General features: G+C 36.7%; 1 protein-coding gene across 3 annotated transcripts in view; it reads left to right on the top strand.

Moving 5' to 3' along the window:
* The first annotated feature begins 881 nt into the window (after positions 1-881).
* LOC139113847 (protein turtle homolog B) overlaps positions 882-26501 on the top strand; it is a 220635-nt gene continuing 195015 nt past the window's right edge. For all 3 annotated transcript variants that reach the window (XM_070675274.1, XM_070675273.1, XM_070675272.1), the window contains exons 1-2: positions 882-1471; positions 9630-9996. In XM_070675274.1, coding sequence (XP_070531375.1) covers positions 9888-9996 — 109 coding nt within the window. In that variant the 5' untranslated portion in view covers positions 882-1471; positions 9630-9887. The remainder of the gene's footprint in view (positions 1472-9629; positions 9997-26501) is intronic.

Here is a 26501-nt window from a genome sequence, read left to right as displayed (position 1 = left end):
CAGCTGCGACCTGCGTAAGATATACGTTGTAATTTTTATGCAAATAATACAATGATGAGACGAGAACTGTATATTATTGTAGCATAGAGTATGTATGTACGTACCTATGCAACAACTTCTGGCCATTTGTCGATTTGTAAGTTAACCCTTTGTGGAAATACGACAACCTCGCCGGCGACCTTGGATCCTTGGACGAAATAATAAGTAACGTTGTGCACCGAGCGCAAAGTGTGCAGTACATATACGCCGGGTGGCATTGTGAGAAGGATCGACGCGATCGAAGATCGATAATTGTAGCACGAAGTAACGGCGGATGAGTGTTGATCATCGCGAAAGCGGGCCGGTCCTGTAAAAGACGTGAGACGGTGAGAAATATCACTGTCGCAATATCGAACGAGTTACGCGACATTACCCGGCAAATATCGAATAACTTACGCAACATTAAACGTGCGACGTATGTAGGTACGTATGCACGTCGGTGAGCTTAGAAGACGACGAAAGACGGAGCCTCCGTTACGGAGGTTGGAGGCTCCCGTGTCCCCACCGTGTAGAGCTTCCCCGAGGCGTTGGAGTATGGTGCGATCTCGCTTCCGGCTTCTCGGGGCAGCTCGCGCCCGGGTGTATTTATCATCGTTGTAAATTTCGCCATTCGTGAAACGGAAACACGAGCTCGCGCGTCGTCACGGTCATCGGCGCGTTAATGAAAAAAGGAAGATCGCGCGAGGCACGGAAGCCGTTTACCTGGTCGCGCGCGCGGGGCACACTCCGCACACTCTGCAACCGGCTCGGTGAATCTCGGTACTCGTCGGAGGCGCTCGGTCGAGCGACCGGCGCGCGCCCCATGCCCCACTCGTCGCTCACTTCGCTCAGTGCTCGTTGTGCAGTCGCCGCGTATTTATCCCTCCTACGCTCGGCCGTGAGCGAAAAGTCACCCTCCGCTGCTACCGGTCGCGCGCCCAGTTTTCGCTCTAAAGTTGCCTGCGTAATTAACGCGTGACGCCGGCGTGGACGCACGAGGGGTCGGATCTTCGTCGTTTCTGATTTTGCAATTAGGAGACTTATCTAATGTCGGATCGCCGCGGCGGCCCGGAGTGACCGCGGCACTTTCTTTCGAACTCCCGCAGATCGTACAGATCTCAGCCGCGCTGCCGCGTAAACGCGACGTCTTCCCGGATCGACGGATCGAGGTGCCGATATTGCGCACTCCGCAACAAGTTGCAGAAGAGTGCGGTTTCTTTCTCGCGTCGTTTCTCGTCGTCGTCTCTTCTTACGCGAGTGTGTGCGTGGCTGCGTGTGTGTACGTGAACGAGAGGATTAATACCGGAGCGATGGTCCTGCGAGAAGTTGCGAGGCACCGTTCACGGCGACGGTAATCGAACCTTCGGGCGTGAAACGGACTGCAGTGACGAGCGATCGCATTCGAAGGGAATGTCGTGCGCCGTGATTATTATCTCCAAGGATCTCTTACAAGGTACGTCCATCGCACCTTTTCTCTTTTTTTTCCATGTTCGTTGTACATATAAACGCGCTAAATAATGATCGTAAAACATAATCGGTCGAAGAACGTTGACCAAAGATAATTTGCGTTGCGTATGGACGATATATATTCGGCCAAATGATCAATATGGGACGATTATTGGCTCTCGCGCGAGCAAGCGAGAGGTTATACGGTCAATGTTAAATTACTGGCTATTTAGCCGAATCGCATATTACGGGAGACTATTCCGCATTCGGGAACATCTCGTACTTAGAAGCGATTCGAAGCCTCGCGCATTCTGATCGCATTTAATTTGGAAATTACATTTTTTGGACGCGACTTTATGTTACCTTTTTTTGTCAATTTTGCCGTTTGGAATTTTATTGAATTTCTGCAGTTCTATAAGTTGAAATGAAATATTCGGCGAGCAGTCTCATTAAAACAAAAACTAATACAATATTCTCGTTATAAAAATGCAATGCGTGTGCCGAAATATCACTATACATGTTTAAAATATTATTATGATATTACTAATTACGCATATATTATATTAAAATATGCATGTCTGTATGGACAACGCGGGCACACATGTATATTTTATGATTTTCGAAACGTTGCGTTTCTCACACACCGTACTTTTTTTTTTCATTCCATTAATTTGTCATTAAAATTCTCCATTTTCATTCAAGACTTCGCGTTTATTTGGAAAAAAAAAACCCTAACAAAAACAAAAAAAAATCCCAGACTGACGACGAACGTCCGTAATTTTTAATTGTGGTCTTCCAAATTAAAAATCGCGCTCCATTTCTCGCAGAGGACCACGTTCGGCTTTGCCACGCTCATTAACACTACTCTTCGTCTCGCAACCTTTCCCTGAATTTTCGTGACGGCCTCGCGATGAGCCAATTTAAAAGTTTTTAATTATACCGACAACAATGAGCCACGCTGATCAAAGCTTACGCGCGATCAGGACGGCGGTCGTCCAAAAAACATAATTTTCGGACGGAAATACGTAACTCAACGGCGCACATTCGACGAACGTTTATTCGGGATTAATGGAAGACACGTGAACGTCGCGAATATACAGGCGTAATAACATTATCGGATGCAATTAGACTCTCTCCGGGACGCTTTTAAAACGAGACAATACGGGAAATAACGAGACGTTATTTACAGTCTTAAAGCAGACCGTATCGCTCCGAATACGATGAATACGGAGTATTGGAAATATTGCGTTGCCGGGTACGGAAATATCAAGCCCGCCTTTCCTATATCCCGCTGTGTACAGAGTTCTCAGTCACTAAAATATTTACGAGCGGTAATAAAAGCGTATTATGTCGTTACACAATGTATACGTACTTAGATCATTACGCGTACGAGGTGAGGCCGCGGCGTCGCGCGCATCTTAAAGATTTCCGCGACGTGTGAAAGGCACGAATTAATTTTGATCGTGCCACGTTGTTTCTCGACGCCCGCCGGCACTCTTCCGCGTGTATCATAAATCATACGCGATTTTGAGAATAAATATGCGTCTCGTCCATCACGGCGTCGCGTGCAAGGAGCGGTCCACCGGGCGCGCGACTTCGCAACGGTTCGCTCGCACTTGTCTGCGAAAAAAGTTTTTAATCTTTGTTGAAATTTCCATAGTAAATCGGCGCAGGAATCTCACCTCGAGTAAGGGCTTCCATTCGGGAGCGACGGCGCTTCACATGCGATGTAACGATCAATCGGATACGCGATAATGCGGGGGAGGAACGGTTTCACAGGCACATTACACGGGACTTAAATTGGGTGCTTGTCACTCGTTGACTGGCAATTTTCTCGAAAAAGGCGCATGTTGCCGGCCACGAAAACAATTTATACCTTTGTGATCGGAAAGATGAAAGGATCGCCTGTAAAAAAAAAGCTGGCACGTCACGTTTAGAAATTATACCTGCTCGGGATACGAAGATCTTGAATGAAACCGCTGATCCGTTCCCTTTTTTTTTTTGTCGTATTATTTTTAAATCTAATTCATTTCCCGATATATCAATCGGCACGCTTGATGTTTAATATGATTCATCGGAATATAATATTATTCAACTGAAATATAACGTCTTTTTAACTATTTATACAATTTTTTTTTTTGTGCAAATTTGAAAGATGGATTTAATATAATTTTGGCTTTATTTAATTTAATTTGATTGAATAAAATCGTTAAAAGTTACTCGTGACACGTTCAACGAGTAATAATTACTTTTTGTTATTAATTATATTACAATTTTTGTGCTGTAAAAAAAAAATATACGTAGATCTGTCGTAATGTATAAATTTGTAGGCACTTGGATATTTATAATGTTCAACTTTTTAATTTCGGCAAGGCCGATAAATTTCTATCGAACATTTAAAGAAGCCATTTTATTAAAATAGCAAATGGTCTATCTACGTTGATGATCGATTCGATTAAATGGAATGAATTAAATTTAATTCAATTAAATATAAATTTATTCTGCATATTGGATTATGGATAAAATAAAGCGAACGCTTTCGCTCTCATTCGCAGAAGCCAGATTTCGAAAACGTCTAGTTTATTTATGCTTTAAAATCGCCATTGCTGATGACATTTTAAAAATCGTTATTATATGTATATAAAACTTGTGCACGATAGATATAAATTGCAACTTTTTACGTGTATTGGCACACGCGAGATAGCGTTACGGTGACAATTACTTTTACAATTATTTCACATTTACAGTATTAATTTTATAGTAAAATCAAGAATTATTTAAGAAAAGAAAAAAATCATACGTATATTTGCGTCGTTGAAGTGGCTAGCCTTGAGCGGCTAGGGTGCGTGTTTTTGCTCTGGAAATGTTTTGAAACGTTACGGCCGGACAAAAACATTCGCGAGTCGAATGTTTTTCTTTCTAATCTTCGGCGAGAAGTCGGAGTAGGTCCAGTAACGTAGTCTGATTTGTTATGATTCATTTCTCGTGCCCTCGTACGACTTTGCGACGGTCTCGGATAGTTTTTCGACGGATTGCCCCCGATAAAACCTTAATCACAAAGTCATCAACTGTTAGATAATTAATTTCTTCACCGTTGTCCGCAGAAAAGAAATTACGTTACATGTTTAAAGTTTGAAATTAATATTTTTGCTTATATGAGATTATAGCGACCGCTTTTACTTTTAGCATAAAAGTTACGTTTGCGACTGTTGTAAGCTCTTAATCTTGATTGAATCTAGAAACGCAGAATCAATCCAACAGTTGCCAAATTAACACTTTTGCCGATTTTTGCTGAACGCAGTTATTTGTCAGGAATATTCGTAGCATCAATTTTGTAAAATTTACTCTCTAATTTATATCGACACATCTTGCTTTTAATACCGCACTTAGATATCGAATCTGCATTAAATTTTCAGGAAACTGACTTAATATTAATTCGATTATTAATGAGAAAAGGATAAACATAGCTAGATCCAATATGGAACGGAAATCGTAATGATAATATCTCGCGCGCAAGATTACATCGCGTACGCAACGAAACGATATTCTTGCGGTCATCAAATTCACCCATTGTCAATCCGGTACGTTGATAAGCGTAGAGATCATAGTAGGGAAGATACGACTCCGACCCTCGAACCTTCAGGCGGGTGACCACCGAATAATTCCGCTGGTAGGTGTGTCGATGCATTTACATGGAAATCTCTGATGACTGGGTAGGCTATTACATTCCTGATATTATGCTGTTTCATTGAGAGATTTTGACCGCGATCTGTCCTAAGAATCCCTGCATTATGCATCGCAATACGGCTAATTCATGCCGTAACTTCGACGAATCGATAATTTCATAAAATTTACCGTCGAAAAGATTTCGGCCTGACGGCGTTTGATGTGTTAGTACATTGAATTAAGATAACTCAGTTTTAATCTGAAATTTAAAGAAATGTATGCAGAAAATATGTATAACGATTGCACGTTATAAAAGTGGCCGGTAAAAATAAAAATTGAGGAAGATGGAACTCGAAACATTTCATGTTATAATAATAGAACGATATCCTATTATTATGACATGGAATGTTTCCATTTGCGGTTGAGATATCAGTATAAATCTATATTTTTGTTTAACTGCACTACATTTTTATCAGTTTTTCCGTTTATATTCAAATATCTTCAATTTTTTAGCGAAATATTGTCAGTTGAATTTTTTATTTTATTAGATTTTTATGTTTCGTTAATTACTATTTTAAAAGTATCAGATATAAAGACATGCTGCGCATAGCAAAGAATAAACGGATTTTTTTTTTAACAGTAACTTATTTAAAAGAATATTTTTTGTGATTTTAATTTTTTAATTTCTTAAAATTAATTTTATTAGACTGAGTTTACTCTCATACAAAATAACGTCTTATTGTTAGTCAATTACAATTTTTATAAAGATTTATTATGGTTTTGTATAAAACATATTTTTTAAAGAAAGCTCTATGCACAAAATTACAATAAGTATTTTTATAACTATTTTACTTACTATATTTTTAATAACTTTCAACTAAGATTAATTTACATATAAATTTCTATATATAATTTTTTGTATCTAACTATATTATACATTCATATATGAGTGAGATTAAAAATTCGAAAGTAGTTTTTGTTAAAGTAACGTACCGTTAGAAAATTAATTTTTTTTTTTTTAAACAATTGACTAACTGCGATATTGGAATCTCGCACTATATTGAAGGTGAAATAGAATTCTATTTTGACCCATCGTCTCTCCTAGCAGTGGAAATGTTCGGATATTCTGGAATTAGTGCACAAATTTTCATTTAGCGGTTTAACTCCCGAATGGAACTGTCCGGGCACTTCTTTTATATAGACTATGTACGATGTGGAATAATGAATCGTAATTTACCAGGTCCCACGCGATATCTGCGCGTGGGACGTGATTGAACCGTTAATTAGTCTCGAATTAAACGGCCCGATATACTGCCCGCTTGCAATTTTACAATTTTATATTGCAATTTCTCGGTCGATGCACATTCTTCGATACACGCTTCTTTCACTCGTTCGTTTGTTTACTCATCTATTTTGCAAATTGATGCCATTTTTTGCCTCGTTAGATATTCGAACGGATAGAGAGAAACGACGGGAGAAATTAATTATTTATATTTCTCCAAGTCTCACCCGCGAAAAGTAATTAAAGGCGCAGTTGTTTATCGAGCGGTATCGAATTAAGTCGTTTGATTTGTAATTTTTTCCTTCCTAATTGTACCACGGTATTTTCAATAGCATCGCATGCTTATGATTGCCATTAAATGTTACTTTTCGTTTTGTGCGGATTTTTCAATGGTAGCTCGACGTTTATTTTAAACGATTCGATAATATTACACGTGAAAAATATTGCAATCAAATTATGCAACGTTTTTTCAATATAATTTTTCAATTTTTAATTAGTTGTTTGCATGGTAAAATATAAAACAATTAAAGTAAAAATCCGTTAATTGTTATTTGTTAGGAAACGTAGTATTTTCTATATTATTTTCTCGGCTCTTAAAAATTTTTTTTTTCTATATTCGTTAACTCGTTAATGTAACATAATTGGTACACCTATAACAGCCGTAAATGTTTAATTGCAATTTTAACGGGTATATTTGCAAAAATGTGTTAATTTTAAAACGGTCTTGGTTTTATATGTGCGATTTTACATTTTTTTTCTTAAGTATTTGTAATTTTCCAAGTAACTGCGCTGTAGGCAACGGTAAACCGCGTTGCAAAATGTGTCCCTTGATAATTCGTTTCAATTGGTATTGAAAAACTTCCATTACTTTCTAAGATAGCCCTTTATGAGTGCCGTGGAGACTTGGAAGTTTCAATGCGTTAAGGGGATCTTAAAGTAGATGACAAACTCGCACGGTATTAGTTCGGTCAGGAAAAAAAAAAAAAAAAAAATTAGCATTATAGGATCGAAGATATGTCATAAGCGCATTCTCGTCATCTTTACCATCTTTATCGATATTGCACGTGCATCATAGACATATTACGTCAGTTTAAAGAAATATTCTTTTTTATGACATTTTTAATCATATTTTGAACCATCCAGTGTTATGTTTTAATTTAATCCGAAGTGCAATACGCTAAGGATTTATTCTCATGAGCGAATGTTTTCTCGCAAGCACAATCTTAAAAATTTTTTTACATTTTGGATTTTAAAATGACTGTAGCGCACTTTTTTTAAATATACTTTAAACGTTTAAAATGATTTTTAGTTCTGTGAAGAAAAAGAAAAAGATATTTCTTTGAACAGAATAGTGGTAATACAGGCTTTAGGATTTCCTTAAGGTTTTGTCTTCTAGCGCTGTTCGTAATATCTTTGAAACCAGAAATAGTGTACGAGAGGACCGTCTTTATTCAAATTAACTTTTTTTTTTCCTATGAAAATGTCTCTTGTTATTTCGAACAAGAAACCTTATTTTCCTTTCGAGAAAAAACAAACAATGAAAAGTGTGTACCTACGTTTTGCGCTGGAGATACGTTACCTCGATACTTATTCTAAAAAAAAAAAAAAATAAAAAAATAAAAAACATGTAAGAAAAAAAGTGTCTATTCTTATATCGAAATTAATGGATTCGATGACGTGATATATTGCGATACGAACGCACGAGTCAACGAGGGTATAACAAGAGGCGATAACAGAGGCAGCTACGGCAAGTATCCGGAAATAAACTTGTTGCGCGGCCGATCGGCAAATAAAATAATAACTGGGGCACATAACTCGATTAAACGACAATCGCGATATTTAAGCGCCGGTGCGCTGTATCATTCTGCCGTGTCACAATCGATAGGCCTGTCGAGCGTGCATCAAAAACTCGGACAAGAACCACGCTGGTAACATCACGGGCGGGTACAAGCACGCGCATATTTTTTTTTTGTCCTCTGCTTTTGAATTTTTGTCGGCCGAATTATCCACGCCGGAAGCAATTGCATCGCCGGATGAAATATTTTCTCACCCCGTTGTCTCGCTCGCTCTCCAAGGGCTCTCTCTTCCGTTCCTCTGGGACGCGGGGAAAAAGAAAAAAAAATATATAAAATATTTCGCCAAAACGGCGTAACGCTTTCTCCGGATGCGTAAAAATTTTTTTTTCTGCAAAAACGGATGGGGAGAAGGAAACAGTAGCGTGATTACGCTGAATGTACCACTGTCAGCTATCGAGAGAGTTTGAGCGGCAGGAGTAACTGCCATTGGAATTGCGTGCGTTTCGCTACAGGTGAGAAAGGAAAATCAGCAGAATAGAATTCGAGAGGGCGAGCCGTAAGGGCGTTACGCGAAATGGGTAACGTGAGCTCGAACGTTACATTTGCTAGAGCCGCAATTTTCCGAAATCGCGGTGTCAAGCGTTACGCCGCTTGCAAGCAAATTCCAAATTAAGAAGCAAATGACGTCTCAGTTAATAAGTTTTAGTCTAACGTTAATTACTTACCGAACGGTTAATGATATGTTAATTGTCTTTTGCAAATGAGCATTATTTCAGTAAAATTTCGCTGTGTTTGCGAAACCAAAAAGAATTTAATTTCATAAAACTTATATTTATTTCGACATTGTTGAAAGATATATGAAAATTAATATGTTATTTCTTTTTAATTACTGTTTTACCATTATTTTATTATTATTGTACTTGGAAATTAATGATTTGTCTTGTACCGGAGTAAAATGTTTTGTCTCGGGATCAATCTAATTCCGGGTTAAAATATGCTTAAAGTTAAATTGTACAGCCTGAATTATCCAAAATCTGAACTATCTTCCGGTTAACGATTTGTTGACTTTCTTTAATAGTATTTGCTCGTTTAACGTGAATAGAAAAGAGAAGTATGATGAGAACGAATTACTTTATTGATGTTTTTGAACAAATGTTAAAGACTCATGTAATTTACTACTTTTTAACATTGCGCTCGCCAACCTATTACGTTATACGAGCATATTATTTTATTTGGTTTTAAAATAAAAATTTTTAATGACACTGCGTATTTGCCATCGCAATTCTCTTCGCGAAGATGGCAAGCACGTGCGGCAGGCAGTGCCGAAATAAGAAATAAAGAAAGAGAAAAGTTCGCGGTCGTGTAAGCGCGGCTCTCGTGATTTATTGACGATTTCAATGTATTGATGTTTGTGTTCGAAGGTTTGACGAGGAAAAATCCGCGGGCGAATGAGAGGAATTTGTGGAGGAAGAGTTCGACGATGAGAATTTGAGTCGCGAAAAGTGCTTCCGAGAGTGCCTGGGTCCCTGGTTCGCGTTTTTCGCCGCCGACGACGACGATAAGGGGGCAGAAGACGACGGGTGCCGTAAAAAGGAAGTGAAGAGCGGGGCAAGTGTGTCGCTGACACGAGTTGACGCGACGCGACGTGACGTGACGTGACGTGACGTCGGGGCGTCGAGATGCTTCGAGATGAGATGGCCACCCCCCTTGGATCCCTCGCGTCGCTTCTCACGCTTCTACTCTGCGCTTGTAGCAGCTGCCACGCTAGGATAACCAATCAGGAAATCGGTAAGTGCTAGTGTAAGGATAAATTTTCTCTAGGCTAGTAATGTAAAATATCTACCACTTTTATTAACCTCAATGGTCATGCTGCTTGCTCAATTGTAACTCTACAACTGCGTTCTCTCGTCTCGGCGCGCTTCGCGCCGGCAAAATCAAAAACCTTTCAGGCCGCTCACCAATCGCCTCTTATTCCAAAAACATTCTCTCGCTTATGAATATATCAACCCGCTTTACATATTAGCTTATTTCTACACTGGTTTAAATAATTTGTACCTGTTTGCGCACGAATCGAAGAATATTTACTTGACCCCGTCTTCGATACTATATATTACACAATTTCTGGTAAAACCTTAACGCACAGTTTGGAAAATATACGAAAATTCTACGCTCAGGGGTCGCACACTTTTTCCAATACGTATGCGTAATATAAATATGATCGGTTGTTACATCACAGTGATGCCAGACGCGAGATTGAATTTGTGGTACGGCTGTGCGATATGGTTATCCGAGCAGTTAAATAACGAAGAATATCGTCAATTTCGATCTTTTTTTTTATCGATCAACACTTCGCGAGGCTTATTAAATGCTGTAGCATTTACTAAATATAACCGTAATCATGATCTTTATATTTCTAACCCGATGCTAGTTCATTCTTATTTCAATATTATTTTAAATAACGTCTTAAGATGCTTATACGTCTCTCCGATTAGTACAATTAAAATGATTGAAATTAAAAGACGAATTAAAATTCAAATAAAATAAACTATAAATATTGGCTCTATCGTATTTATACACATATAAAAAAGAAACCCGCGGTAAATGCGCACGCGGATTACGTAAAAAATCTATCGCTATCGCTGTATCATTACGTAACTCGCGCACATCGCGAGATGGAGTTTCGAGGATACAAGTTTAGTACACCTCGTACTTTAAAGGGGTAAATATCGATCGTTGAATACGTGATCGTTTTAACACAATCGAGTCTCACTGTGTATCGTGTGTATTGAGTAAATCTATCAGTCTTGCTAATAGATAGTACTGATGGAGAATTATTACTCCACTGGTTGTTACGTGCAGTTCGAAAACAGTATTATAGAACTTAATCTATCTATCGTTTCCAACACTTGTACTATTCTCTTGATAGCGTTAAACTCGCGATTTAAATATTTGCAAACGGATAAAAAATACGTAAGTTTTTTTGTTTATAAAACGCACGTTTTTTTTCTTTTATGTTTTTACGATAAATAAATGAAACGTAAGTTCTATGTATTTAATAGAGAAAATTACGTAAATCGAAGAGTTTAGGTTGAATTTTGTAGTAGGAAAATTTGAAAAATATTCTTAGATTATTTTTTTTAACGAGAATCCTTAATAAAAAATTTTTATTGAACGAGGAATATTTAAACGTAAACATTAATATCGGTCTCATTAAAAAATTGTATCTTATAGATTTAGAATGCTTAAATTATGTAACGCGCCTAGCAAAAGCTTTTTTTTTCTCTCGTTGTTTTTTTTTTTTTTTTTTTTCTTTGTCGTTAATGGGTCCCACTTTGTTCACGTCCACGTAGAAATTGAAACGAAATGAAACTTAGAAATGTACTTAAAGCGAGGGTCTGAAGGGGATTATTAAGAAGTATTTGCGTACATTTTTCATAATAATTTCTACTTTTTTTTTTACATGGATGAGTAAGAAGGCACGCGCCTCGGCTCTTTGCGAGTCGGACATTATTTCAATTTTCGTGGGAGTAACGTCGCTTTGTGTATACGTGGACAAAGCGACGTATACTTTTGTTGGTAACGTGGCAATTGAATCACCCAGTGACAAAAGCCACCGGGTATTCCGGCCGCGTAATTTCGTCCCTCGGGCGTGAAAATGAGGGGTTTTTAACCCATTTTACACACCGCGGCTTTAACGAGATCGCCATGTCGCCGTTATTTCGTGAACCATCAAGGCCGGGCACCATGCTGCATGCGAAAAGAAAATGCGCGACGGACTGCTCTGTTCCATCTCTTTCTCTTCCTCTGACGAAATTACATCGTCACTCCTCGAGACGTAGACCCGTATTTCCCGCTAATAAATCACTGTCGAAATAGGGATTATTATGGATAGATTGATTAGATTTATGATACAGATAGATTGTCCCTTTAATGGAAGAAAACAAAAAAGTTTATTATTTAATTTCGATTGTTGCTTGAAAGTCGATGTGGACTGTTGCGAATATGTTAGAAAATCAGAGTAATTTTTATCGGTAATAAAATTAACAGTTTAAAGAGTTGGCGCTGTTCTAATAGTTGGATCGATCTAAATCACCACAAGTTAATTTCTCAGACGACCTCGCATTTAAAGCTCAACGTGATTGCAGCGTCAGCAAACGACTTGGACGCAGTCAGATCGTTTCGCGTTTAAATATTTACCGTCCGATCAGGAATCTCTATTACAGACTTGCAACGGTAGTCCTAACAACAACAACAAAAATAGCAACAAGAACAACAACAAAAATAACTTGCACGAAAACTGGGGTGTAGTTAAGTAATTTTATTCGTATTTTCTGTACTGTTAAACGACGGCAAATATGTTTTATTTGTTGTTGAGTGCGAAACGAAAGTAATTACGGCCACTTGATGCGTAAAGTAAGAGGACGTCGTGAGAGTTTATTCCAACAGCTAATTAAACGAACCACTTGGATTCGAACATTTCGATAATTGTTTAAAATTGCAAAGTAGAGAACAAAATGTTGCTGGCCAATATAACTTGAATCTATAACGAAAATCTTGCCGCTACGATTAAAATAATTATTCAGCTTGCTCTTTTTTTTTTTTTTTTTTTTTTTTTTAATGGATTAATGAAATGAAAAACTTGGGAAAGTTCGTGCTTTGTTAAATGATTAAAAAATGTGACTTTTATGCGAACTCTTAAATCTAAAATTAAACGTTTGGTCAACTTTACATATTTATCATTAATATAAAAGTCATCAAAATTAATAAATTTTATTAATTGGTATAGCAACACTTTGTTTCTCGTTTTCGTAAAAATGTCGCGAAGTATCAGGCTACAGTTCTCATCGCGACTTTCAAATGATTTATTCATACGTTTCTAAAACTGCACAAAGTTTTTTTTCGCGTTTCATCAAAGTTTTCTCTTTTGTTACGCACGCATTTTACCTTATGTTCGGAGCATTTTCGTCTGTAAATTACTTGACTGCCAGATACGTTGATAGCAAAGTGATTTAGTTTTCGATGGTAATCTTTTCGTTACAAGACAAAAGTTCACGCACATTTATAAAACAAGGTTGATGAAAGACTGTTTAGCAGACGAAATTTGAAAGCATTGCCATAAACATAACACTATTTAAAACTATAAAAATCAATTTAAATATTTCAAGTCAAATAATCGAAATAATATAAAATAATTATTCAAAGTCTGTTACTTAAAAATTATTTACTTCAAAACTTAAAATTTTTTTATTTATATTTTATTAAATTGCAAGATATTTTTGAATTTTTTAATATTTCAATACGAATAACTCAGAATTTGAAAAAAAAAATTGTTACAAAAGAATGTTGAAAAATTGACTTATGTAATCTCGATAAGGACATTGTTATTTGCCAATCTGACTTTTTGTCACGATCTCGCCGGCTGAAGGTTGAATTTGTCGACATTCAGTGCTCGCGCAGTTTTTCCGCATTTTCCTCGTGAAACGCGCGTCAAGATGCATTAGACGTCGCTACGTCGGATTCTTCGGGAAAGTTTTCGAGCGAGGCGTTTCCGTGGGGAATGCGAGGACGCGTCAACCAAATGAGATACGTCGTCCCCGCGTTTTTCTTTTTAAATTGAGGCAGCTGAGTTAATTTGTATACCAGCATCACGGCACTTTTAATACATATTTCATGAACCGGAAGAGTAGTCCGGCAGTAGTATGAACGGATTATCTCGAATAGGATTTGAGTAAAGGATTCCCAATGAATGATAAACGAACAATGTATTGAAAGATAAAATTTTAAGATTTTTAGAAATTCGAAGTCCTAAACTTATCGGGGCAGATAGACATTTTCGAAGATTTTAAACTTAAATTTTACACCATTAATTCGTATTACTAATAACGTCGATCCAAGAATTAAAATTCTAAAATAAAAAACTATTGTGCCAAAAAAAGGGTATTTAATCTAATTAAAGTGAAATACTTATGAAGCTTTATTTCTTCAGGATTTATAAAATAGTATTTAAGATTTCGCTTTTACGGTAACCACGTATGCAGGTAACATTTGAATAATAACGAACCGAGACGATAGTTCTAAAATTCTGCAGCGTTTCGTATATTTTCATGTCTTTGCCAAATAGTTGTGTACGAGGTGAATTATACGAGCAATGTACACGAAGAATTACAGACATGAAATGAATTCTTGCCGGCAGATTTAATTAATTCTTAGATTAGTAGGTCAGCTTACGGAAGTAAAATACATGTCGCGTTTCACGTCAACAAAAACTCGTTGTTTGAATGCGACTTTGCTTGTTTGGCAGCCGCGCAATTTGGCATTGTACACTCCATAACATATTTACTAGTAGTGCATAAGTTTATGCAAATGTAGATTTCTGTATTTTACGAATACGCTGTTTGACGTAAATTATTGTTGCGTTAACAATTTTTAATATACGCAAAGTATATTGTAAGCTTATCCAGTCGTTAACAAAATTTATTAATTTTTGTGATTAAAACACTATGCAATGGTTTGAATGAAGACGTGAAAAGGAAATAATAAAAAAAGGGGAGTAAGAAAAATTATTTTCTTGAATCTTTTTATAAGCTTTAAACATATTACAGAATAAATGGGAAAAGTATAACAGACACATTTTATGTATGCTCATTTGCAGATTTAGCGAGAGAATGCTATTTTAAAGTTAAATTTTCCGAATAAAAGTTTTATAATGTAAAAAATCGTTAAAATATATATAATTATAAGGTACTTTCGTATTATTCTAGTGATAAAAATTTTTGTAAGCATTTTTATTCCACTTTCTGGCTTGATACGTTTTATTAGTAGTAATCAATCATTTTTTTTTTTTTTTTTTTTTTTTTTACCTTTCCTTTTATTTCGAGTTGATTTACAACATATGCGAAGTTCATAAAATTCAGGGAAAAGTCGAGATCGTTTCCCACCGAAAGAAGAGAAAATCGAATCGTTGGAATAACAAGATATTTGATGCGCCCGTCAAAGACAGCGATTACACGCGGATATCAATCATTCGCGAACGACTTGATTTGCACGACGTAACATAAGTAAAATCGTGTTGGTACACGGTTCGTTGATTCGTGCCGATGAGACCGTTGAGAGCGATGAAAAGTCGCGAGAAAATCGAAGTATACGGGGGTGCCAGCGCGTCGGTGAAAAGAGCGGAGAGGAAAGTTGGGATAGGAGCATCAACTCGATGTGGCTAACGTTTGTTTACGCGCGGAAGCTTTCGCGACAGAACGAGCTTTTTGCCGTTCGCTAGCCGTACCGAGTACGCGCATCGAGTGTGTTGCGTTAAATTTCAAAGAGAACGAAATTAGTGGATTACTTTTCCCAGACGTGCATTGTTGCGGTTCATATGGCTAATCTTTATTTCTAGTTACGCTTTCACGTAAGATCAATATACATGGATAAAGCTGAAATTTTGTAACTTTGTTTTCTAACAATCCCGTATCCAAATTATTTTCACATACGAATTTTTTGCCAAATACAATTGTTTAAAATTCCTTTCTTTAAATCTTGGAAAAAATTATTATGTTATTTACAGCTTTCAATTTCTAAAAGTATATGTTCTTGTAATATTTAATAATACGAGTTTTACTTGAAGTTTTGAGATTCTAAAAAATTTGTTTTCAAATATTTACACAAGTTATATAAAAGTAATAGAAAATTTTTACTGAACGGCGTGTAAAATTTGGGAAGATCGTATTGTGATATCAAAAAAAATATAAAAAAATAAAAAATAAAATAAAATAGTGATACGAGATAAATTATACGATAAACTTGCGGCGTAAACGAGAATATGACTTCTGTGCGCCTAGTTTCAACTTATTATACGTATTATTTGAGCGGTTAATGTCGTTGACTGTACATCACAAAAGCGAAACGACCGATCACGATTTACAGTTTATACAAGACGTAGTTTTATAACCCATAAACCGTTTCCCTTGACTACTTGCCAAGCAGTGCCTGACAGAAAGACATTTCCGATCGATCCAACTAACATGTTACTCAACGACACTTCGATTACGTGGTCTGATTTTTAATTCGTAGTAAAACAGCCGTAAATTATCCTTCTTCGTTCGATAAATATTATCTATATCTCAGTAAAAGAAATGAAACATTTCAGTAAAATTTTATTTGCAAAGCAACGAGGCATTAAAAAAAAATTTTTGTTCCAGCTTGTATAGGAATTGCTGATACTGTGATAAGTATTTTTACAACTGCACAGCTTCTAGTCTACGAAAACTCGTTTGTAATTTTTATTAAAACGCATACAGGTAGAGTCTTTTTAAAAGAAACATTTGCTCATTTCTCCGCGAGAGGAAAATCAACGACCTTACTCGTTGATGCACGGGATCACTATAGAAAATATAACCTCACCAATAATCCTAATACTATTGTAATCCGAAAGTACACGCATAAATTGGCTTGATCGCATTACATAGTTTATTAATGGTGTCGCGTGGCAACTAATTATGGTGGTTCGATCTTCGTAATATCTCATGATAAATCTCGCGTGACTATAAATTCTCTAATTTGTCCAACTGATGTATTCGCGAGTAATCATTGAACAGGTTAATGAGTTTCTCCGCGTAGCAATTGTCAAATAAAATGGTATTAACGCGACGCAACTTTGGGCAACATTAGTCCACGGCTAATGCCGCATGTGCATTTTTATTAGCCCATTTTTATGTACGAATAAAAATTAATACGTTCAAAAGTTTAATTTTTTAATTTTTTTTTTTTTATTTCTCTATAGAAGAGGTTGCAACATGTGAGACATAATATCTAACATTTTGCGAAATGGATAAAATTCACGATGCACGTGTAATTACAGAGCTGAATAATTCACAAGCGTAATAATTTTTATTAAAAAATAGTCAAGAGGATTTCAGAATTTTGAAAATGCCTCTAGAGTCTTTAAAGCGTTGGCTTTTTCGCTTTTGCAGCGGGGAAAAAATTGAATGGTTACGCGAATCGTACATAAGCGGCGGAAAGTTTGGCGCCGCCATCCGCTGCTACGTCGTGCGGTTCGCGAAATAAAACGAAAGTAACATTTAGAATGCAAATAAAATGTTTTTAATTACCGCGAATGCACGGCGGCGGCGACGGCGGCGCCGATCAATTATTTCGCGTTGCAGTTTTACTGCAAAACGACCATTGCGTCGCGCATATCACCGTTAAAGCTCGCTGTCGTCGCGCGCGCATTCCGATCGATCATAAAGATTTCAATTCGCGGATCGTATGTGTTCTCTCAATTATAATTAGCCAACATTTGTAATAACAATACGCCACGTTTATCGAATTCCTCTCGGCGGTATGCCGCGTCGCGTTGAGAGAGCTTTTTTCCTTTCCGCAGGTGCGCACTTCCGGCTATTCTGAGAGGAAATTATTTCGTGTAGCATACATATTCACCAACGGCTATCTCCCTCTACCTCCCCTTCTATCTCTCTCTCTCTCTCTCTTTCGTGAGTTGTAATGGAATCTTCATTCGACGTCGCAGCTTTTTAGTACCACTAATTTTCTGCATAAGCGTATTCGAGCCCGCGCGCGAGATTGCTTAACATTTCATAAAGGAACGTCATAAACTCGAGTTGCTTGTCTCTGAACGAAGCGGAGTAATGCGATGTCATCAATCGTGTAATTATGTAACTATGTAGCCAAATAATTAGAAAAAATTTTTATTTATCAGCAGGATTTATTGATAAACGAATAAAATATCTATTTTGTAGTTCCCATATACTATATTCGTTTGAGAATTTTCTAAGCGTGTCGCAATGGTGGAAATATCGTTAAATACGACTTACCCGCATCCACAAAAGAGTCTTCCCTCTTCGAAGATGCGTCGCACAAAAGAGAGTCTTGTCAAGTGATTGCAGGTGCATTCGCGTTCTACTTCCTTTGATCTTTCGTATCTCCTTGTTGCAGCCACTATGGCATCCGTTTCGCGGTCTACTGAAATTCGATCGATTTTCAAGACTGTTTTTCCCTTCCCCCTTTTTCTTTTTTTTTTCTCTCTCTTTTTTTCCTCCTCTTTTTCTTTTGCAATTAGCAAAAACTTTCAACAGAGTGGCTTAAAAAATAAAAAGTTATCGATGCAATATTTTGATCTTAGAAAGATTTTAAATAAATTTCTAACGTCAACATTGCGCGGGGATATCAGCTAGCTCACACCATTGAACATCAAAACGTGACATTTTTTTTTTCTTTTTTTCTTTTTTTTTTTTTAATATGATATGCGAAGTAATAGAACGGCGCGAATTGCGAGGGGCTTACCGCGCGTTTCCGAAGATAAAATTCCAAGTTACCTCCATTTCTTTATTAGAGAAGATTAATTTTAGAGCATAGCGCGGAAAGGGATAAGTACTGCTCGGAAATGGAATTGGGATTTATCTAGAATTACAGCGAGTATTATTTTATGATGCAGTAATGTTCGCGGGGTTTCGCGCGAAATTGATTTTCATTAATGGTACAAATGCCAACGTCAAAGCCCAGACATATCGCGCCGCAAAATGATACGAGGTGAAATTGTTGATGATTGACAATTAAAAGTTTCCGCCTCATTAACTGTTAATGACAAACGCTGATGAATTGAATATTGAATTGACTTTTCTATACGAAAGTTTTAATATCAAAATACACGGGTTATCAATATCAAATCTAAAAATTAATGTTCCGCGGTACACAGAAGTTTTTAATATTCCAGAGAGACCCGTTTGTTCATTCTTCTGTTGCAATTCCCCGTTATTGGATGTGTAATTTTCAACGTATCACCTCCGATCTTTATGCGGCAACAAAATACGCTGGTAATTAATGCCTTCTCGATCAGAGCGTAACGAATAATTTTGGACCCCGAGTATTTCGGAATGCACACAATGTCGGTTAATACAATTTACGGCCCCTTTTTCTTCCCGCTTGACCTCTGCATTAACCCTTGGGTGCCGGACATACTTGCCATAGTTCGCAAATGGCAGAAACGGGTCAGACGCGATCCAATATGTCCGACAAGTTATCATTTCGGTTTTGTAATTGAATTCTCTCAATTTTCTTGCTAGTCAGAATTTTCTTACCGTGCCAAAAAATGTTGGCATGAAGCTGACGGTAAAAACGTAGCGACCATTTCTCTTATAATTATTTACGAAAATGAGTATTTTAATGTATAATATTACATACCTATAAAAATAATATTTTAATTTTTGAAGAAGATAATCCTCTTATAGCGATAAAAAAATATCGTAAGAAAAAAAAAGCGTGGTTATTTCGTTAAAATTCTATATTAAAAATATTATTTTAATAAATGTATTTTTATTTTAATGAGAAAAATAAGTATCTTTTTCTATTACGAAAAATAGATTGCAAATGCGTAAAAATAAGGATAATCGTCTAGTTAAAATTATTTATTGAAATAAATTTGTTAAATAATTAATTTGAAACGCAATTGCTGCACACGTCATATAACGCTTTCTTTTTTATAAACAAACTATATATGTATTTTCGTTATTCGTCTAATTTGATTTTGTTTTTTATTCAACATTCTGTATATGAAAATCATTGGATTAAAAAGTAAAACTAGTTTGCCGTTGTAACTTTTAACTAATTTTATTTTATTTTTACTTTTTTTTTAAATTATTCTTTTAGCAGCACATTACATGATTTTGCGTTTTAATGTTCTATCGTTAAATTAATGACCTACCTCGCTGATGTTAGATGCTTTATCTGTAAAAAGAATAGCAATTTGTGTATAAAAAGGATGAATCTAATTGTTATAAACCAAAGAGAAATTCCGATAGAGACGCGTCGATATTTTATCGAGGATTCTTCGCTCTTAAAAATATTACTTCGCCTTAAGTCCAACTTCGCAATTAGCCGCGGTTCCCGGCAACAATAGAGTGCGTTTATTGGATTCCTTTCGAGCGCAATCATTCGGTCTCAAAAAGATTTCAAGCCCGACTTCCTTCCTACGAGCATTCCAAAGAATCGAAAGAACTATTGCGAAGTGGAAGGGACGCTGGCGAACGGGGATAGAGTTTATTGTTTGGTTTGACGGTCGAAGAGTTTAATTAACTAATTAAATGTGTTAAAGGAATGCGTTAATTTGTACAAACCGCGGCGGCGTTATTAATTAAGAATTTAAACCGCCAGCTCGGGCGGCGAGCTCGAACGGAAGAGAAATACAACAGCGCGATCGTTGATTTAAAATTATCTTTTAACAAGATGCAAGCCGAAGATGTTCATTCCCGCGGGGACGCACGCTTGACTTTTGCTGAAACCGAATCTCACGGCCGTCTAATTTAGTTGGGGCCCCAGCATTTTCCGCTCTGTATAAGGATTTTCTCCCGACGCCCACGACGCCAGCCAGCCAGCGTCGCACTGGATTATTGTGCGGACGGAACGAGTATTGCACTGCAAATGACAATTTGTTAGAGTTCTCTGGGGCTTCCGTTCTTCATCTCTCTCTCTCTCTCTCCCCCCTTCCTTCTCTCTCTCTTTCTCTTTTTCTCTCTCTCTCTTTCTCCCTTCACCCAACTCCCGAGATCCAGCATGCGCGCCACCACCACCGTCAACCATTTTACAACCCCTACCTCCAGTGGCGCTGGAAATATTTCAGGAACAGCACTCGGCTCTTGGCACTGTACGTTTCGCGAAAAGAGGAAAATCGCGGGATGGTACGACCGCTGGCGTTGGAATTGCATTCTTTTGTCTCGTTTCTGCATGTAGAACCGCCGCGTGAAAGATTCGTGGGCGGACGAGACTGCAAGTCGAAGACAAGGGGAAAACAGGGAAACAACGGTTAGGGGATGAGGCATTAATACGGGACGGGACGATATGATAAGGGCGTATTTTAAGGTTCGATGAGCATCGCTGTTCCTCGCTTTCACCCCGCGCTACTCGTATATATCGCATTCCTCCTTTGCTCTCTCAATATCGTCGGGTGCAATTGATCGTGAGCCATTTTATATGTCGGGGTGGTAAAAATGTCGCCTTTCCTTTTTTTTTTTTTCCCCCGACCCTCCCTCCGTGCGCCGTGAACCGCCGCAACTTGATTCTGCCAGAGCAAAGCGATTTTTCGTGTTGAGAATGGGGTTACAACTTATTACAAGTCGATCTAATGTACAACGCTTACAGCGGCGATCCAGTGAAGCGAATATTCGCTCCATGACTTTGTCTTTTACAATATTTTATAAATGGAAAGCTCTACTTTTTGATGATTCACGTTATAGTATACATATATAATATTTAAAAGTGTAGAGCTCTTTATCCGGAAAATAAAATATATTAATTATAAATGCGATAGTCAGTTTGCATTTTTAATTAATATATTTTATTTTTGGAATTTACTCCAAATATCGGGGAACATAATAATTATTATACATTGCCATAAAGACATATAACTTGATTGAATTTAATTTAATTTATTTAAGTTTATTTAAATTATACAAGTCTGTTCATATATGGCGATAAACCCTTTTTTTTTTTTTCTTTCGATATTTTTATCTATTATGTTTACTTTATTCGGTTGTGAAACTTGGTGATTAATGCACAGCGCCGCTAACAACAAATAAATTCTTGTGAGAATAAATTCTGTTCTCACTCCCTTGGTTTATCCACCCCGATTTCATTCGTTACGCGTGAAATCGAGCATAAGGATTCTTAATGTACTACCTTGACCAGTCGTTTCGTTTGCTGGATTAACCGAAGGTAACGCTCCCAGACAGCCGCCGGGATAGAATCGTACATTTTCGAACTTTAGCTCGCTTCTATTCTTATACGAAGTCAATAAACTGCAAAATAAGACGAGTAAATTTTCTTAAAAAGATTATCATCTTTTTTTTTTTTTACACTTTACGGTTTACGCTCAACTTAAAAATATTATTCTTTTTTGCAATTAATGTATAAAATACATGTATGAATTGTAAATTGATTTCGCGTAATAATATATGTATACAGCGACAGGATTAAATCGTTTCGTATACTCGTTAAAATTATATTTAACGCGCAGTATAAAAGTTTATGTTAAATACCATTAACAGCGAGAGGAAGATATCGTTACTTTTGTGCTCAATTATAATTTTTTTATATTTTTTTTTTACGACAAACGTGATTGAGTCGATTATACATGTAATCGAGTCAATCATATTTATTGTTAGAAATATCATAAAATTGTGGCTAGATTCGAAAGTAACTATATTTTTCTCGCAGAGCACGAGTGATTATAGAATCGAGTAAAAAAGCTACGAAGACTATTCTCGCTTCCTGTTTATAAGATTATTTTTATTCCTAAGCCTTAATGCATATATGTATGTATACTCGAGCCAAGCCGCAGTTATTCATTTTTATCGTTGGTGAAACGTTAATAGATAATAGATAATAACTGCAGAATTATTATAGCGTGAATATGAATACTTTTTAAAATAAATTGCTTAGAATTTGTCGTTGCGGCGATGAAATTTTAGACGGCTTTTGTCTTGGAAAATTCGTTGCCGTTACTTGTCCAAAGTAAGAGAGTAATATTGTTTCAGCCGAAAATCAAGTTTTGCTAGTAAATTAGAAACCTCGGTGCTGTCTAGCGTATTAGGAAGCGTGAGATACATGCCCGTGCGTGTGAGTTACGTACATACGAACGCCCTGTATCCGTAGCCGTACGAGCGCATTTCCGGTACAGGATGCGGAGTACATAAAGAGCAGCGGCATGATAATACACGGTATCTTAGAGGAAGCTGCGCATACGAGCGAGCTGACCCCTTGTTGCAAACCGCGACTCTCGTTTCACCCTTCGACCTGCGCGCGCGCTAAGGTGTAATAATCTGAAAGGCCTTTCGCGGTACGTTACCCTCGCAGATAGGGACGAATCGGCGAACCCCAAGAATTTTATTCCGTCCTTTGATTACGCCATTTTCCACGGAGATTAATATCCCCGTGAGTCTCCAGATTCATAAATGTCTCGCTCGATCGCGATCCTGAATGAGATAACGACTTTGAGAATAAAATAGCACTCTTAAAATTGTCGAAAAGACGATTGTCTTTTTCAACAAGACCGATCGCTAAGTCTAGCAGTAAAACCTCTTCTAAAAGAAAATTAATGGATTCTATATTTGTTAAAAGTATTATTTTTCATCATTTTTGCCTTTTCTCTATTTCTTTAGCTCTTATTTTTCTTGCAAAAGTGAGCAATAAAAATAAAAAAGAGAAAAAAAAAGAATATATAATATTTTTTATTCTTGAAGTTTTTTCATTTTGTTGTTTTTTTTTATTTTTTTATTCTTTTTTATTTTTAACGTTTTGGATGTCAGGTGGGTTATGTATTATTATACGTTTTGCCGTTTTGATAGACAAAGGTTTGATCCGTAATACACACCACTGTTCTCCGGAAAAAAAAAAAAAAAAAAAAAAAAAATAACAACGCGTGACTAAAAAGACTTAATAATTTCCAAAAGAACGTATCATTTATACGCGGAATTGCAGGTGCTCGCGAATAACTTCGCTAACTGGCAACGAGATACAAAATGGTAGATCGATTCGTTGGTTGAAATTTGAATGTGCTCCGTAGACGCTTGTTGGCGGTCCTTTGTGTGGTTTGCAGTTATATAACGTCGCTGTGCAAATAATTATTACATATCGCAGCTGTTGCAGCGTATACCCTACAAATGCGAAGTTCTGACATATACGCGGAAATAAAATTTTGATAACCATAGACTGCACCCTGCAACAACGCAGCGCGATGGTCAATTGTGCGTTCGCATTTCATTCTTTAATTATCTATTTTAACTCTTTACTCATCGGCGGAATTAAAATATGTTCGGAAAATGTAACAACGAATATTGAGTGACTAAAAAACTGTAATCGAGTGTGATAAATAAAGGATAAGTGAAAAGGTTTGGTTAACGCGGGCTCCGAATTTCAATAGGACATTAAAACGGTACAATATTCATGTTTCAGTATTTTTTCAATTAATAATCGATAGTAAATTTTTGTTTAATAATTTGAATATAGGAAAATGTGTAACTTAATGCTATAACTATTTATAACACTTGTCCGCGCACGCAAATTTCCTGTTTTTGCGAATCTAGATATTCTGATTTTAAATTACATTTTAGCGTAAATGACATTTTTTTTTGCTGTCGACAACAATCCGTTGAAATGTTAAAAAAAAAAGTTACCGAACATATAAATGGTTTCACATTTGGATTTACGGATAAAACCTATTTAAATGTTATTTAATATTAAAAAATGCATTATAAGTCTCTTTACTTATATATTTTTTTATTAATTATTTTAATTTTTAAATTTTGTTAATTTTATTTTCATGCACAAAATGCTCATTTTAATATTTATATTTAGCAATTTGATAACTTTTATTACAACTTTAATTAAAGTGTATTGCACCGCTTTATTTTATTCAAAAATACTTAATAAAAATACCGTTTCATTTTCATAATTACAGCTATTAAATTACGACTGCGGATACCAGATATGCTTATCACGTGACTGGTTTTTGCAGTCACAAGTTAAAGCAATAAATTTATCGTTCTGTTTTCATCGAATATGGTATTCAAATTGACATTACATACGTATACATTGTTTTGTAATATAGGTACCAAGTTATATAGGTTTTGTTTATTAACTTAAACTCGTCTGTTTCTCATATCCAAAGTTTTAATTAATCTTGGTCATTTATCTGCGGAAATTGATTAATATTAAAAAGGTTGGGGTTGACGGTTTAATTTAAAAAACTTTGACCTGTCGTTGCGATGAGCGCTGTAAAAAGCGTGATTTTTTAATAACTAAAAATTATAATCTCGGTTGACTAAATATAAACAAATCTTAAACGAATTTTTTCGATTTTTATTACGAAAGAACTTACGAGCCAATCTTTTTCAACAACTTGAAATACAAAATCAATATATTCAATCTTTACATCGTTCGCTTGTCAAAGGAATCTTTTAATTTGCATCGAGCGGATGCAAACAACTTGCGAAAAAAAAATTCGCGCCCGAGTAAATTAAGAATATTATCGAAAACAATTTCTTTTGGCTGACAGGATATCGTTGTAACAAGCAGCCGCTTATGGTTCGGTCGCCATTACAGAGATTGAATGCAACAACATCCCGGATTTAATTTGAGCGAGCACGAACTTTCACCGAGCGCTGCGGATCTTTCTTCCGCGAAATTGAAAAGTCAGCCAACCAATGCGGTTCGGAACTTTGGCGGATTCGGCGGTTCTCTAATTATAGTGGTCGTTAGTCTCGGCGAATCCGACGTTGATTTCATTTCTAACTTTTGTCGCCGTACTTTTTCGTATCTGACCTTATCCCCGGCTGCCCTTCAATCTTTCTCGTCGTGTCTTCATTTCAACTCCTCGAATCTTCGCGATATTCGTGCCAGCTCGTACCGACCATATTTTCTATCTCTTGAATATTACTTGTGAGTCATAAAAATTTTACATATAAAGTTCTCAATTTTTTACTGCATAATTTTTTATAAAAAAATATTAACTTTAAAAAAAAAAAAAAATAACGTGTTGTTGTATTAGCTGAAATATGAAGAGAAAAATTGAAATTTATTAAAACGATAGATAAAAGGTTAATTCTATTCTCATAAACATATAAAAATTAAAAATAAATAAAAGGCCGAATCGTTGTTTCAATTAATCTAATCCCAATCACGATTAGATTAAATTGTTAAATATTTTTTTTTATTGATGGTGGGTGCAGCAGCTCGCGCGAACGCATAGCCGAGGCGTTTGTTAAACCCCGGAGGTTCCAATTACTGCGAAATAATGCTTTGAATTAAAAAGGAAAAAGGAGGAGATTCATTTGTTCGACACGTCGTCGTTTTCGTTTTACCGGCAGGCGTGTCACATTCGACACGCGATAAATTCACATTTAATTTAAATATAAATTGAAGTAATTTCCAGCGGTCGCGCTGCGGCTGGCGGGGTATCGACGTCGTCGAATAGACATTTTTCGACAGTAAACGCGCGCGCAGGGCCCGGGTAACCGACCGGGAAAGTTGGAATTCGACGTCCCCGTACGGCAAGTTTCGGCAACGAGTTAAATACACTTTCGCGATAGTTCACCACCATCGCTATAGCAGCGCGACGCGTCGCCGCTATGCATGCAACGCACGATGCAACGCGCGGCGCATCGCGGTGTCTCCGTGACGGTATGTGGCGAATAACCCGAAAACTTCCACCGCCTAAAGATTTCCGAGGGGAGGCCCGCGGGCGAACTTTATCCGTCAAGCGTCTTCCGAGCCTCGATTCTACTGGCGACGTTGAA

The sequence above is a fragment of the Cardiocondyla obscurior genome, linkage group LG03 (assembly GCF_019399895.1).
Source record: "Cardiocondyla obscurior isolate alpha-2009 linkage group LG03, Cobs3.1, whole genome shotgun sequence".
Lineage (NCBI taxonomy): Eukaryota > Metazoa > Arthropoda > Insecta > Hymenoptera > Formicidae > Cardiocondyla > Cardiocondyla obscurior.
This window is presented reverse-complemented; position numbering and strand designations above follow the sequence as displayed.